At 54.6% G+C, this 14,940-nt stretch overlaps 1 protein-coding gene across 11 annotated transcripts in view; it reads right to left on the reverse strand.

Annotated features, from left to right (window-relative positions):
• Positions 1-14,940, reverse strand: part of RGS6 (regulator of G protein signaling 6) — a 561,022-nt gene that overhangs the window by 12,463 nt on the left and 533,619 nt on the right. For 7 of the 11 annotated variants that reach the window (XM_055129995.1, XM_055129998.1, XM_055129996.1 and 4 more), the window contains exons 17-18: positions 12,198-12,251; positions 285-351 (exon numbers count right to left, since the gene is read on the reverse strand). The exons of 1 other annotated variant lie outside the window; for it this stretch is intronic. In XM_055129995.1, coding sequence (XP_054985970.1) covers positions 285-351; positions 12,198-12,251 — 121 coding nt within the window. The remainder of the gene's footprint in view (positions 1-284; positions 352-12,197; positions 12,252-14,940) is intronic. 3 more of the 11 variants (XR_008629102.1, XM_004612305.2, XM_004612307.2) reach the window with 3 other exon arrangements.

Here is a 14,940-nt window from a genome sequence, read left to right on the forward strand (position 1 = left end):
TTGCTTCCGGGACAAGAGACTCATCTCATCATCAGTTCTGGATCCCTCAGCTCCTTGTTTCCTAGGAAGGAAAAACTATGGGGCACAGAAAAAGGGTAGGAAAATGGGGACACCCCAAAATGTGTGCGACTGCCACGGAGTGAGGGCAGGAGAAGAGGTGTGGGGGCAGGGGGGTGTAAAGAAGAGGCCGGGGCACAGAGAGATCATCTCCTCCAGAGTTTGGAGCACTTTCTCTGCAGCAGGCTCCCAAAGAAGGTTAGACAGTGCGGACGCCGATCACTCACCCACTGCTGGAAGGAAGCCACCTCGGGGGTGAAATGCAGCGGCCATTCTGACTCTGCGCCAGCAGCACTAGGCAATTGTGTTTTTAGGAAGGGAAGTGAAGAATAACTTATGCAGCTGAAACCATGAAGACCTGTGGCTTTAGGGGAGCCCCTGCCCAGACACGTACATGGCGGCAGCGGGCATGCGATCCATGCTCGGGGGTGGTGGGGATGGGGGTGGGGTGGGGGCGCATGCATCGGTTACGGTGTGGCACGTGGAACTCAGACATGTTGCTTAGCATGCATCAGAGACACCTGTGAACAGATAGCTGAGCACACGTGTGTGAGTCTTCACCGCGGGTGCTGGCAAAAGCGGCTCATGCAAGGCACAAGGGCAGCTGGGGCTTTGGACCGGACTCCTGAAATCTTTGACCCATACCGTCTTGAAGCATTTACCTGAAGGTCCATCTCTAAAGCCTGACGTCTCCCCGAGAGAAAAGCCATTGGGGTCAGCGGAAATGGCTTCTCTCAGTGTCCGTTTCTGTCATGACCGTACAGCGGCCATCAGGGTGAAGGTGGGGGGCCCGGAGTGGGGGGAGGGCAGCGTGCACCCCAGGGGGCTGGTTCATAAGGGATTTCAAAGCCTCCCCTGCCACTGGCGTCTGACTCCTCCAACAACCCAACTCTGTACTCTGCAGTTACAAACTAGAAGCCTTTGTTTATCTGGCAGATGGAGCTAGCGGCCTTGTGGGTCGGACAGTTGAGGGTGGCTGGAGGCAGGGAGGCAGCTGAGAGGTGACTGTTTCTGCATCTGAGAGCATTGCCGTGCACAGGGCCACTTGGGAGTGGTCTTTTGCGGGGGAGACGCACCCCTGATCTGTGTCTGGGGGCAGGAGGCGGCTTAGAAGCCCACGTCTCAGCAGGGGGCACACATACACACTCCCCACAGCATATGCCACAGTTTCCCAGCATATGCCCTGCTTTCTCGCACCACAGGCTGCAGGCCGCCACAGCTCCGAGAGTCTTCTGGGTGGGATGCCCTGAGAGCACCACCTCCTGGGGCAGCCTTGAGAAACTGACCACGTGGTCAGCCATCACAGATCACAATCCCTCTGCTCCAAGGGAAAGCCAAGATAGCAGCTCTCTGAATCAACTTGAAAACAAAGCCCCTCACACACACACACACACACACACACACACCTCCCCCACCCCCTGGCCAACAGCTCCTGTCTATTACTTTGAGCTGGTCTTGGAAGAATCTCATGTGTGTGCTTAGCGTACACGGTCATGTATGAGATACCTGTGCGCTCACCATCAAGTACAAGATAAATACACTGATACCTACCTCGTGGAGTAGCACGGGAAATTGAATACAGTCCTAAGAGCTAAGTGATGGCTGGGAAGAACATGGGAAGATAATGAAAACAGCACTACCAAGAACTGTGGCTGAACGATGCTATGTGAAGAGACCTATGTATCCCCCCCATCCGCTTAGTCATGTACTCTTCTGTCCCTTTTCCAGACAAAGAAATGGAAATGCCTGAGCGTCCTGCTAACTGGGAATTGGGAGAAGCAACTCCAGATTCACAGGGATGCCCGCAGCACAGTGCTCAGCACCCCGAGAAATGGCAGGTCTGTGCCAACATCCACCCCTGCGGGAGGCTGCCTTCAGCCTTACAGAGGTAGGAGGAGGGATGGCCATCCAGGATCACCCGGGACAGCGAGCCCACCAGCATCTGACCCCAACATCTGACCCCAACAGGTAAGGAGGCTGAACCGGTTTTAGATGCCCCATCTCTGCTTCCCTGCACTATCTGCCAGGACATGGACCAGGCCCTCCCACCCTGCTTGGTGGTTTGTCTTTTCCTGAGAGGTTTGGGGGTTCAGAGGTAGACCGGTTCTGGGTGCAAATGATAGAAGGCCAGGTAGTTAGGAGAGCGGAGAGCCAGTACAGGGTGGTAAGGCATTTTCCTTGCATGCAGTCTGCCCATATTTGATCCCTGACGTCACATAACTGTCCTGAAAGCACTGCCAGGAGTGATTCCTGAGCAGTCAGGAGTAAGCCCTGAGCAAACCAAGTAGGGTTAAAAAAAAAAAAGAAGGGAGGAAGAGAGGGAGTGAGAGAGAAAATAGGAAAGAAGGAGAGAAGGGAGGAAATGACCGAAAGAAGAAAGAAAGAAGGAAAGGAAGGAAGAATGGAAGGAAGCAAGGAGGGAGGGAGGGGAGGGTGGAAGGAATGAAGGAAGCAAGGAGGGAGAGAGGGAAGGGAGGGAGATAGGAAGGAAGGAAGGAAGGAAGGAAGGAAGGAAGGAAGGAAGGAAGGAAGGAAGGAAGGAAGGAAGGAAGGAAGGAAGGAAGGAAGGGAGAGATGGAGGGAGGGAGGGAGGGAGGGAGGGAGGGAGGGAGGGAGGGAGGGAGGGAGGGAGAGGCTGGAGTAGGGCAGGTGTAAAATGGTTCTTCAGCCCTGAGCTAAAGTATGGGTGTCCCCAGGTCCCCATCCCTCTCTCTCTCTTTCCTATGTTTCATGTCTGGGCACATCATCCCCCATGGATTGTGGGAGCATACTATCACAATCTCCCCCCCCACCCCGATTGGGCTTTCTTTAAGAATGTCTTATTAAAACTTTGCTGACTTTACCCGGACTGCCATGTTTAATGAGAGGCCTCAAAGAATGTGAAAGCGAAAGATGAGAGGAAGGAAAAAAGCCATAAGCTGTAATCACCATAATTACACAATCCCAAGAAGCGTCGCCAGCCGTTCTGGCCGAGTCTGAGCAAGGGAGAGCCACGAGCTGTGCGCTGGCCCTCAGGACAGCTGGCAAGAGTGGCACTCACGCACCCGTCCCTCCCCCAGAGCTGGGGAGGGGGAAGAGGATCCCTCCAGGCAGACTCCAGAGGAGGAGGGACCCCAGAAAGGCAATTTGTCCTTGGCCTGAGGTCTTTGGGGGCATCTCCTGCCCTGGGTTAGAGCGGAATAGGTCAGGGTGCCAGCTTTCCTCTCCTGAAATCTTCAAGTATCATGGGGTAAAAGGCTTTCTCCACTTTCCTGTTCCCCAAACACCCTTTTTTATGGAGTGGGGGAGTGACGACTGGCCAACCTTTGTCCAATGCAGAACCTGGCCCTGTGAACATGTCCCCCCACTGCTCAGCCTTCCGTGCGTATCCTGTGTGCATTGACCTCCTTTGAGCATGCAGGACAGAGTCCCCAGCTGTGGCAGTAGCAATTGGCTTAAAACAAAAACCGAACCTCCCAGTGGAGGCAGTGAGCAATGCAATTGCTGGGCAGCACCCCTGCTCCTCGCCAGGCCCCTGGCTTGGACTGTGTGGTGATTTGGCTTCTTCTCCCTCCAGGCCAAGTGGAATCTGCGGCTGAAACCCCCTCTCCGCCCATCTCAGCAGGTTCCCCCTGCAGGCTCCGTTCTCCACCCACCCCCCACGTTCCCTGTTGATAAGCCACAGGATAAAATGCAGCAGGAGTCATTAACTAACAGGGTTTACGAAGCTTCCCAGGGCTGACACGCTGGAATCCGGCACCTGCTCTGTGCTCGCTCGCTCGCTAGCTCTGGCTGTTCACTTCCGAGGGTTTCCAGCAGCTCCTGTGCTCCCAGGGGTGACCTATTCCACTGCTGGGGCATCGCTGCCATTCCATAAGCTTCAGGCCAGTGACCCTTCGCAGATCTAGTCTAGTTCGAAACAAAGGCCCTCTCCTTTGTTTTAGTTCTGTCCGGAACAATCCAGAAATGACCATTCACTGTGGAAGACAAATGCCCACCTATCTCCGCATCCAGATGGCTATCGGGGCTCCTGAGGGGTGAGCATCTGCCTCTAATCCTGTCTCTCTCTGCTCCTGTGGTGACGGAGACCTCAGTTAGTCTGTTTGGGGTACTTCAGTGGGTTAAAAAAAATTTTTTTTTTTTTAAATTCTGGATCCAGGGGCTGGAGCAATAGCACAGCGGGTAGGGCGTTTGCCTTGTATACGGCCGACCCGGGTTTGATTCCCAGCATCCCATATGGTCCCAGAGCACCGCCAGGAGTAATTCCTGAGTGCAGAGCCAGGAGTAACCCCTGTGCATCGCTGGGTGTGACCCAAAAAGAAAAAAAATAAAATTCTGGATCCAACACAGGAGCTTAAAACCATGATGATGCTTTTCAAAGCAATACAGAAAGCAGGGGAACTGACTGCTCTTCTTTTGTGATTAAGCCTAAAATTGCTCTGTTTTGGCAAGGGAGTACCTCTGAATGGTGCTCAGGGAGGATCAGAAGCTCCTCCAAGCAACTCTGGGCTGACTGGGCTAGTGGTTCAATTCAAGGGCCTGAGGATGTGGTGCTGCTCAGGCCCTGTGGTACAGTGGGGTACTTGGCACCACACCCAGTGGTACTCTAGGGCCTCTTGGGTGGCACCCAGCAATGCTCAAAGGACTATGTGGCTGGCAGCATGCTAGGTGGGCACTGGCCATAACTGCTGTACTATGTCTCCAACTGCTACATTCGCTTCTTAAAGACAAAACAACTGCGTCCTGCCTGAGCTTGTATTAAGTCACCCCCCTCCACCTCTGAAGTTTTTCTCTTGATTTCCCGTCGAGGCTAGGAATACCATCCCACAGCTGTGGGACTGGTGCTTTTCAACCTAAATTTTATGGAATTGTCCTTAACCCATCAGCCCCCAGAAGGAACCATTTTTCCTACTCAACTCATCATCTGACAGTTGAACAATGCCCCCCGACTCAGATCTGTGTCTCTGGAGGCCGGGAGTGTCTCCCCATCTACGTTTTCAGAAAGGTGGGAGAGACGAGCACCACGGCTGCGTCCTGGGGCAGACCCTGCCTGCCCAGTTGCTCTAGATCTACAAAGTTACCTTTGCCAGCCTATCAGACACCATATGGGCAAGCACTGAAAGTGCAGAGGGCAGGGGAAAGAGAGCTACTATTTACCCATTGCACTGAAAGAAAGCCACACATAAATGTTCTTGGGAGCAGGGGATACACTTACATGGATTACTCATTGACAGTAAGCCGGACTAGCAAGGAGGGATAGAAGTTCATGCACAGGGGCTGGAAGGATAGCATGGTGGGTAGGGCACTTGCCTTCCACACAGTAAATCTGGGTTTGATTCCCAAAATCTTATATGGTCTCTTGAGCCCACCGGTAATAATCCCCGAGCGCAGGGCTGGGAGTAACCTCTGAGCCGCCGGGTGAGGCCCCCAAAACAAAAACCAACAAAAACCCCAAAAAAGAAGTTCCTGCCTAATACCATACAGGTGAGGCTCCTGTCAGGAGCTGTGGGAGGGACCATTGGTCTGATTGTCTTGGGAATGGGAAAGAGCCAGGCCAGCTGGGCCCCGCCACCAGCCACCATGGGTGTGGCTTCACCCTGCCCACCCCTTCCCCTCTTCCCACTGTGGGAAGTGATGAGCCACCAGACACCCCATTGGCCTGAGGGGGGTCCTATCACCCAATCATACACCCCACTTTCTCGAGCTCTTCCCATCTCCCCTGCAGGAACCCCTTTTGCATTCTGTTGCATAGCAACGCTTTACAGATCCTTTTAGGAAACACAGGGGCTTGTGCCCTGCCCTCCTTCCGGAAGGCCTGTTGCTAGCCTGAATACAACCAGAGACTCACTAGTTACAAGACCCCAGGAGCCCATAGTGGGGGGTTTGGAGCGGGGCCCACAGTGGTCTTCTTAGCCTGAGACCCTTCTATCTTCAGCGCTCCCAGCTCTCTTTGACCCTCCCATTTGGACACAGCAGCTTTGGGCCTCTACTGACCTTGACGTGGCAATTCTTCCTTGGCAGACTTCCCTCGAGTAAGCCTTACCCGGGCTGAGAGACTTCTCTCTCTTGTCTCTTTTGTGGGGTTACTGCCCCCCCCCTTGGCAGATGGAGGTGGCTGCCTCCTCTGCAGACATGGGTGCTCAGTCCTCCAAGTGCTCTGCCTTTGCTGGCGACCTGCATCCACCCCCCACCCTCCACCCCTGCCTTCTTACCACGCAGATGGGAGCCTACGCTAGTTTGCCCATGACTGCCTGGGTGCAGGCTCTTGAAGGCCAGGCTGCAATTCACACCCCCGCCAGCCTCTTCTACAGCGAGAGATCCTTCTAGAAGGCTGTCTTTCCTGAGGGGGGTCGGGTGGGGGAGGAGGTTCTTTCATGGTGTAGGGCTGCGGGTCACCTCCCGAAATAGATTTCCGCCTGGCACACACATCCAGCGCTTGCCCCCAGCCTGCCTTGCGGGAGACTGGCAGGGCGTACGATTGGATCTGAATCAGCGACTGGGAGCGCACAGCTGTGCCTTTCTGCCTCCCAGAGCAGTTTTCACTTCACTGCTTGGCACCTCGGGGTCTGGGGGAGGCAGGAGAAGGCCTGAGGGTGGGTGGGGAGTGGGGGAAAGGGAGGGCTGGCCGAGGAGGCAGGGAGCTGCCTCCTGGTAGAGCTGTGCTCACGCCTGGGTAGGGAGACTGAGTCACCGGGGCCTTGCTCTGTGCATGCGCTGGGAGGCGGGGTGTGGGGGGGAGTTTTCTGTTGACAGGTTGAACCGTCAGCTGCAACAGCTGTGAGCTTCCGCTCCGAGAGAAGAGAAAAGGCGGGGTTGGGGGCCGAGTCCCCCCCGGCGGTTACCCCAAGCTTTTGCTGACCCGTAAACAACTCCCCATGCCTACCCACCCCCCAAATTTAGGAAAGCTCCACATGCAACTGCTTGATCATTCTCTCTACTCCCAGCGTTCCACTGGCTGAGCCGATTCTGCAGTTTTACATTTCATAGTTTGTTTACCAGAACTAGACCTTGACATGTTTCATTTTTACAGCGACAAAATTACAATATTAAATAGAGTATAAATATGCATTCTCAAATTTCACTGAAGCCAAGATGGCAGAGGCCATGGCTGGGATGAGGGTAAAAGATGCCTCTAAAGAAGGAAGGAAGTGGTGACCTGACCTGCAGAGCCCAGGGAACCAGAAAGTGTGGCAACAGATGAGTGGCAGAGTGACGCTGAGGCGCCCTCCAAGCTCACAGTCCTGCCTTCCTGTGCCCCCACCCTAGACTCCTCTGCTCTGCCCAGGTGCCCTCAGCCTGCCCATGCCAATCCTCTGACTGTAAGGCACAGCATGCAGTGATAGTGCTACAGAATGGGCATGGCTGATGGACTGGGGGACACTCACCCACTCACCCCCCTTGATGTGACCCTGTCACAGCGCTGCTCTCAGGGGTCCTGGTGTAAGAGTGAGCCCAGAGTCAGGGAGCTCGGCCCTCAAATACACTCCCAGCTTACTGCACTCCCTGGTCTCCTTCCTGGTCTCACGCCTCCTCACTAATTCTGAGATGATTAACTCAACGCTGAAGGACAGAGCTAGGAAAAGGCTCAGCGGGTGGAGCATAGACTTTGCATGCAAAAGACGGGGGCTCAGTCCCTGGCACTGGCACCACATGACACTACAGAGAGTGACTCCTGGGCATTAAGGGGAGGGTGAAGGGGTGTAGCTTCTGGTCACATCCTTGGTCTGATCCAGCAACAGGAGTGGGAGGGCCTGGACCTATAGAACAGCACCCCCCAATAAAAACAGATCATCTAGTACAAGCCATCGTGTGAGAGAGAAAGATGGCGCTCAGAGAGGGTTACTGATTGGCCTGAGGTCACTCAGCTGATCCCTGAGCTAGCACGCTCATGCTGTTAGTAGGAGCCAGTCTGGGGCTGGGGGGAGGGGAATGGGGGTGATGGGGAGGAGGTGGTGCTGAGGCACTTCACAGTTCTTGCTGCTAATGAAAGACATGTTTTTCTGCTTTTCCTCCCAGGTGTCTACTTCATCTAGGAGGCCAGGGTTGCAAGCCTGCTGGCTTTGAGACAGGCGAGAATGACCCTCTGATCTGACCCAAAGGTCCCCAAGGGTCCCATTTGCCACACAAAGCAGTCCCCTAGAAAGACTTTCAGTCAAGGGGCCTTTGCTGGAGGCAGGAAGTCTGTCCATGGAGCTCAAAGCTGTCTGAGGCTCCACTTGGGCCAGGGATTGAGAATTCATTCCACTCAGTGCAAGGCGATGCCCCTTGATAGGCTGAGGGGAGTCAGATTAGGGGGTGTAACTCCTGAGTGCCCATGTCCATCTGACTCACCAGCTGCATTCCTTGGCAGCCAGATCAGAAAGACCTCTGGGGGAAGATGGCACCCCCATCACATGCCCAGGCTCCAGGCTCCCACAGCTTCTGACCCTGCTCCAGGAGCACCTTGCCAAGGCTTGGTTGGGGGCTCTCTTGGGAAATTGGTTGCCACCTTGTCACTGCCATCCCTGCTCTTTGTGACCTCAAGGATAGGCCCAATCACCTGTAACTGCAGATCCGCTATGGGGCAACCCCAGCTACAGCTCACAGAGCTTGCAAGAGGGCAGCTGAGGGCAGGGGGCCAATACCAGCCTTGCTGGGGTGGGGGGCAGCGGCATTTCTTCCTCACTCAAGTCTCTCCCACCTCCAGTGGCTTTTTCTCTGGACGGTAAGGCCCCTTTGTTCCCGTGGCCTGGCCACAAAGCTTCCACGGAGCCTATTCAGCATCTCCCAAGGAGCACATGTAGAAAGGGCATTTGTAGCCTTCATAAACAACCCCCCCTGCACCTTGAGGCACCCCAATCTGCTGTCCCCACATGCTCCTCCACTACTAAGAAAAAACATCGACATGGGGAAAATTCTGGATTCAGTTTCAGTCTCCAGTAGAGTCTGCCTGGCTGAACAAACCAGCCACCACTAACCAGCCTAATCAACATTTCTTGCCACTAATTCATCCTAAGCCCCTAGCGATAGCACAGCAGTTGGGCATTCGCCTTTCACGAGGCCGACCCGAGTTTGATTCCTCCACCCCTCTCGGAGAGCCCGGCAAGCTACCCGTGCATATTGGATATTGGATATGCCAAAAACAGTAACAATAAGTCTCTCAATGAGATACGTTACTGTTGCCCGCTCGAACACATCGATGAGCAACGGGATGACAGTGACAGTGACAATTCATCCTAAACAATCTCTGGCAACCTCACAACCCTTGTCCATGAGCCGCCTGATCCCACTCCTTCTTTCCATTTTTAGCTCCATGATATAGTCTTTTTTTCACATTGAGCTCAGCACCACGAGAATTCTTCTGAACTAGACTGTCACTGAGCTTTATAGTTTGTCATAAGTAGCAGATGAAATATTCATATGGTCCAGAGGTTCCAAAACTTGCCTGGCCTATGACTAGCCTTTCAGAAAAAAGAAAAGAGAAAAAAAAATCACTCAGTACCCACTTGGAAATGGATTTGTTATTTTTGTTCTTTGGTACCCAGAGGCTATTCCTGGTTCTGTGCACTCCTCTGGGGCCATTTTTGGTTTTGGTGACCTAACCAGGGTCAGCTGCATGTAAGGCAAGTGTCTTACCCTTGTACTATTGCTGTGCTGCAAGTCTCTCTTTAAGCAAACAAACAGAGATTCCCCCCCTCCCCCCGCCCACTACTGTACCAGAGAACACTATTGTCCTGCTGGGTCACAGCAACACCCATATGGAGCTGTTTCATGCACTTTAGGAAACCCTTTAATGGAGCCCTTTAAACAGAGAAATCAAACACTTTCTGAACAGCACATCTAGAAAATAATTCTAAAATTGTGAAGCACATTGGCTGCTGGGCTAATTCCATTTGCTTAGAACTGTACGAAGGGTTCTGCTTCAAGTACAGTAAGAGTTGCCTCTGTCCTTCTGCTATTTACTCAGTCACAAGTTGGGGTGCTCTGGCGTTCCCCTCAAGAACACAAGAAGCTGGGCTGGATGAAGAAGGACACCACTCCATCTCCAATACTGCAACCAAAGAAACCAGCATACACAAGAGACGAATCTTCCTCTAAAGAGCATGGGGAATTTAGGGATACCTTTATCAATCTCTGAAAGGTTTGAGCCTTTCATCATTTTGATGCTAAGAAATCTCAGGAGTCTGGGAGGTTTTTCTCCTTTAGTCGACCCTGAAAACATCCCTGTGAGAGCTCCCACATGAACATTTCAGAGATGGGGAAGGTCAGCGGTGCTCTCTCTTCTCACACGCTCTGTTAGCAGACCTTGGAGAAGCACCGAGCGGGCACCGGCACCATCTCTGGGCTGAAGGACAGCTATAAATGCTCTTCCCGGAGCGTCATTCCGATCACTGTCATCTTTCCCCACACTGGCTCCTCAGGAAAGGCAGACTGGAGACGTTTGAACGTCTCGTCCAAGAGCCAGCTCCTCGTCTGGCTCACTTGTATGGCCGGTGGCAGGCAGCAGGCATTCATCTCTCTCCTGCAGCCTGCTGCCTCCAGATGACCTGCCAAGCCTGTACCCACTCTCCTCCCCAGGCCCCAGGCCTCCAAAGACCTAGGTAAGAACGCACTTCCCCGCTGGCCCACGGGAGCAGGGATGCTCCCGGGGGACCTTGCCTGGCCGCCCTGGCCCTGTTGATCTCAGGACACAAAGTCAGGAGGGGGACAAGCAGCTCTGCGCACTGCAGGCTCTGACTTCTCACGGGGCCATGGGGAGGGGAGCCCAAAGCAAGGAAGGCACGGACAGCCACACTTTAATTATTACCTACGAGGGTTATTGTGATGCTTCCGTCTAGCAAATCCAAAACAATGCTGAAGCCCAGTGGAAATGGAGCTCGCTATGACAGCTAAATGACTAGGTGGCTTTCCGCACTGAATTCTCCATGGATGCTCTCAGGGTAAAATAAGAGACAAGCCACACGGTCGTCAGGTTTTACAAGGACTTTCCTCATCAGTCAAGGGGAGGAAGAAAAAGGGACATTGGTGGCAGGGGCGCCCTTCGGGAAGGGGAACACGGCCACGTGGGATTCCCGCGCGCTGGGAGCCAGGGCAGTTTTCCTCGCGCCCATGTGGAAAGTTCAGGCTGGCCTTAGGCACTCTACAGCTTGGTTTTGGTTTTTGAAGGAGCAGCACTGAGTCCTCGGCTCAGTTCTTGAAGTCAACGGCATGGGCAGGGAAGATGGGTATGTGCGGTCCAGCTGACCACAGACAAAGATCTCTACCAGGCACTGCCCATCTGGGGTAGTCACCTGGTCCCGAGGCATCTCTGTACACCGTGCTCATCTCTACCTACCACCTTCTAAGCTGAGTGTGCCCGAGTAAGGCTGTATGCCTGCAAGGACGATGGACCTGTCTCCTGTGCTGAGAAGGAGCAAGGACTGGGAAGCTTGACAAGAGGCCCGGCGCCCGCGGAGGGAAAAGACCAGTATGGGGGACTTGCACTCCCCAGTTCTGCCCTCCCCTCTCCGTCATACTCTGCAAATGAGGCCGAGGGGGGCTAGGAGGGAGGTTGGAACTCATGCAGAGGCCACTAACACACGCTAGCTGGACCGCAGTGCCAGGTCCCATGCAGCAGGAACGCGTTCTGCGCACGCGCGGGCGCACACGCAAAGCCCCCCTACGCAACAGCAGCGGTAGCAGCAGCAGCTCGAGACCGGCACCCGTGTGACAGCCTGTTCGCAGGGGGAAATTTGGAATGGTTTAGGTTTTAGATGAGTTAGGATTCCGAGCCAATTTATTCTGGGGTACAGTTGCAGGGCCTTCTCCCTGGGCTGCTGCAGAAGGAGCCCACACCGCGCAGCCCCAAGGGCCCCAGGGCCGCGGGGGTGGATCCCCGGCACCCACAGTGCAGTGCGGTGGTTCAGTGGGGCTCGCGTGCAGCCCCCTTCTGCAGAGAGGACGCCCCGACTTTCACAAATCTATCCCTGGAAGAGACGCTGCAGACACTCACCACAGAAAAGAGGGGGTGCCAAGGGGTGGGGGTGGGGGGAAGCACTGGACTCCCTCCCGCCCCAAAGGCAAAGACACCACCAAGACCACCACCATCACTAACAACAAAAAACAAACTGGAAAAAAATTAAATAAATAAAACGGGGAAAAGAGAGCGGAAATGTCAAGGGAAGAAAACCAACCGAACTTACCACGCTGCGAGTGAACTTTTCTAAGGAAGTTCTACGACCTTGCTCACTTTCTGGCTTTAAGAAAAACAAACAAACAAACAAAAAGGTCGGGAGAAAAATACAGGAAAAAAACCCCCACAGAACTTCAGCTTATATGTGGTTTCGGAACAGCAGTGGCGGCAGCTAATGAGGAAAAACAAAAGCCAAAGAGGACAGGAAAAAAGGGGGAGGAGAAGCGGCCAGTGCTGAAGGCACGATGAGAGGGAGACAAAGGGAGAGTGGAAGACAGGGGGGTGCGTGGAGGGTGGAGTATTCACTCCTGTGGAGCCTGTTGCAGGGCTCTGATCCTGGGATCTGTGTGGGGCGGCCAGTGGGTGGCCCAGGGACAGCTGCCCGCCCATGCTTTCCATGGCCTAGGGGAAGAGGAGGTCCTGGTGTCACACTCAGGCGGCTCGAGGTGGAGTGTGGGACACACAGAACATAGTAGCTCTGAGGATGCTGGATTATGTTGGACGCTGCTGAGATGCCAGGAAGTGCCGGTGGCCTGCATTTGCCGACCCTTGGCTGAGGACTGGGTCCGAGCCAGCTGCAGCCACAGCATTAGCCACTCTCATCCTTTCTGATTAGCCCTAAGGACTGTCCTCTGGGTGCTTCGAGCAAGGAGTGTCTCTGCCTTGTCGCTGCAAGGTTGAACATGTGCGGCCTGTTTGTTCTGTCCAGGTGGGCCGTGCTCCATGGGAAGGTTCTCTCCCATCCCTCAAAGGCTGTGCCTTTCGACAGCTCCAGAATGCTCCAAACTCCTGCTGGGACTCTTCACAAGTTGCCCCCACTGGGCAAGTGGGCACAAACGCTTTGAGCCCAGGTGGAGAGACCTGTTCCCCCAGTTCCCTATCTGCGGGCTTTCTGGAAGGCATTCAGTCTGCAGCTCCTGCTAGGGTCCGAGACTGAGATGAAAATTCAGAGAGCATGCACACTTGCTTGGGCACACACGCGCGTGCTCGCACACACACCACACACATAGAGAGATACACAGCAACAAAAGGGGCTCATAGTGAGCTGAAGGAGCAGCTAAGTGGATATACACAGGATGTGCTCCAACAGAGAGGGGCCTGAAGCTGGGGGATTTCCTGGGCAGTTGTGGCCCCTCTCCTGCCTCCAACAGCTGCCAGAAGTCAGGGAGGATGCCTGAGGAAGGAAACAAGACATAGCACATCCCGCCAACAGAGCTGGGCCTTTCTCCTCGCACCAGGAAAGGAAGGGCTCGCGTGAGGCTCTGGGCCCCCACAGTACCCTCACTCAGAGAGGGCAGCCTGGAACCAGTTATTTGACCCCAGCAGACCAGCCCTGGGCTCTGCAGGGAGCCTCTGCTACTAAGATTCTGCTCCCAGAAGGCAGCCATAGACCCCCCTCCTGGGGGCCATCTAGCCTTGCACAAGCCCCTAAAGCAAATCTTCATCCCTGTGCCTTCGTGGTGCTGGCACAGCCTTCCAAATCCAGCTTGCCTGGCCCCTGGGTTCATCAGGATGACCGACCTCCTCTTGGGATGTGTCAGAAGAGAGAGAGAGACAGAGAGAGAGAGACAGAGAGAGAGACAGAGAGAGAGAGAGAGAGAGAGAGAGAGAGAGAGAGAGAGAGAGAGAGAGAGAGAGAGCGCGAAGAGGGATGAAGGAGGAGAAGGCGTTGGTCCCCACTTGCCTTGCTCAGCAGGATGGGGAGGCCTTCCAGCTCCTTTCCTTGCTGCTGGGTATGGCTCACACGTACCTTTCAGGACCTGGACCGGAAGGTCATGTGAGGTGGAAGGGGGCCATGCCTGCAAGCAGGAGCTAGCTAGGCCTACCTGGAGCAGCTGAGTGGCAAGTCCATCCACACCCGGAGAATAAGGAGGTTGGTCACTGTGGGCAGAAACAACCCCCAGCCATCGGAAGGGTGTGGGCACCTGTAAGGCTTCCTGTGGCCAGGTCTGCCTGAGGCAGTGAGTAGTGTTAATGAACTTCATTTATCAGTTTTCACGGGAACATCGTGATTGAGTCCTCACTCCAAATACCTCCTTAGAGAAGTTTCCCTAGGGGAGGCGCTGTGGGCTCAGCTTCTCCGCCCCATCCCCTGAATTGCAAGGGGCTGGAGGTGGTGGTGCAGCTTCCCCTGGTCAAACCCGCAAGGAGTCTGCGGGTTCTTGTTTCTCCCAGGAGGGCAGACAGGCCGGCTGGGTGAGACAGCCCAAGTGTCCCAGAGACTTCCTATTGTGATCAATTCAGCCTCAAGGTGTCGTGAGCTACAAGAAACAAGGAGCACTTACTTTGATCTTCTCCCATGGGCTCTGGGGACATCAAAAGGCTGCATAACCTTTCCTGAGAAGATGGGCGTCAGAGACACGTGAGGGGAGCCCCTTCCTCAGAGCCCCTGAAAGGCATAGACTCAGGCCAGGCGTTCCACTCTCCATCATGGTAGTGGCCCCTGATGGAAGGGAGGAGGAGGCTTCCAGGCCGGCAGTGGCCATCTGGACACGCCCATAGTCCAGGTCTCTTTCTCAACATGCAGGACTAGTCTCAGGCTGCGAAGAGAAGCTGGAGGGCAGGAGCTCGGCATGTGCTCCTCTAGATACCTGAGTTCTGTGGTACCAACCAGATTCGTCGATGGAATCCTGGCATACAAAGCTCTTAAGAACCGGGGCGGGGGGTGGGGGGAGGGATGCATGGTGGAGCAGGCAGCAGATGGAGAATGTGTCAGTGGACACACAGTGAGGGATGGGAGGTCCAGAGGGGAG

This window comes from Sorex araneus, chromosome 3 (assembly GCF_027595985.1).
Source record: "Sorex araneus isolate mSorAra2 chromosome 3, mSorAra2.pri, whole genome shotgun sequence".
Lineage (NCBI taxonomy): Eukaryota > Metazoa > Chordata > Mammalia > Eulipotyphla > Soricidae > Sorex > Sorex araneus.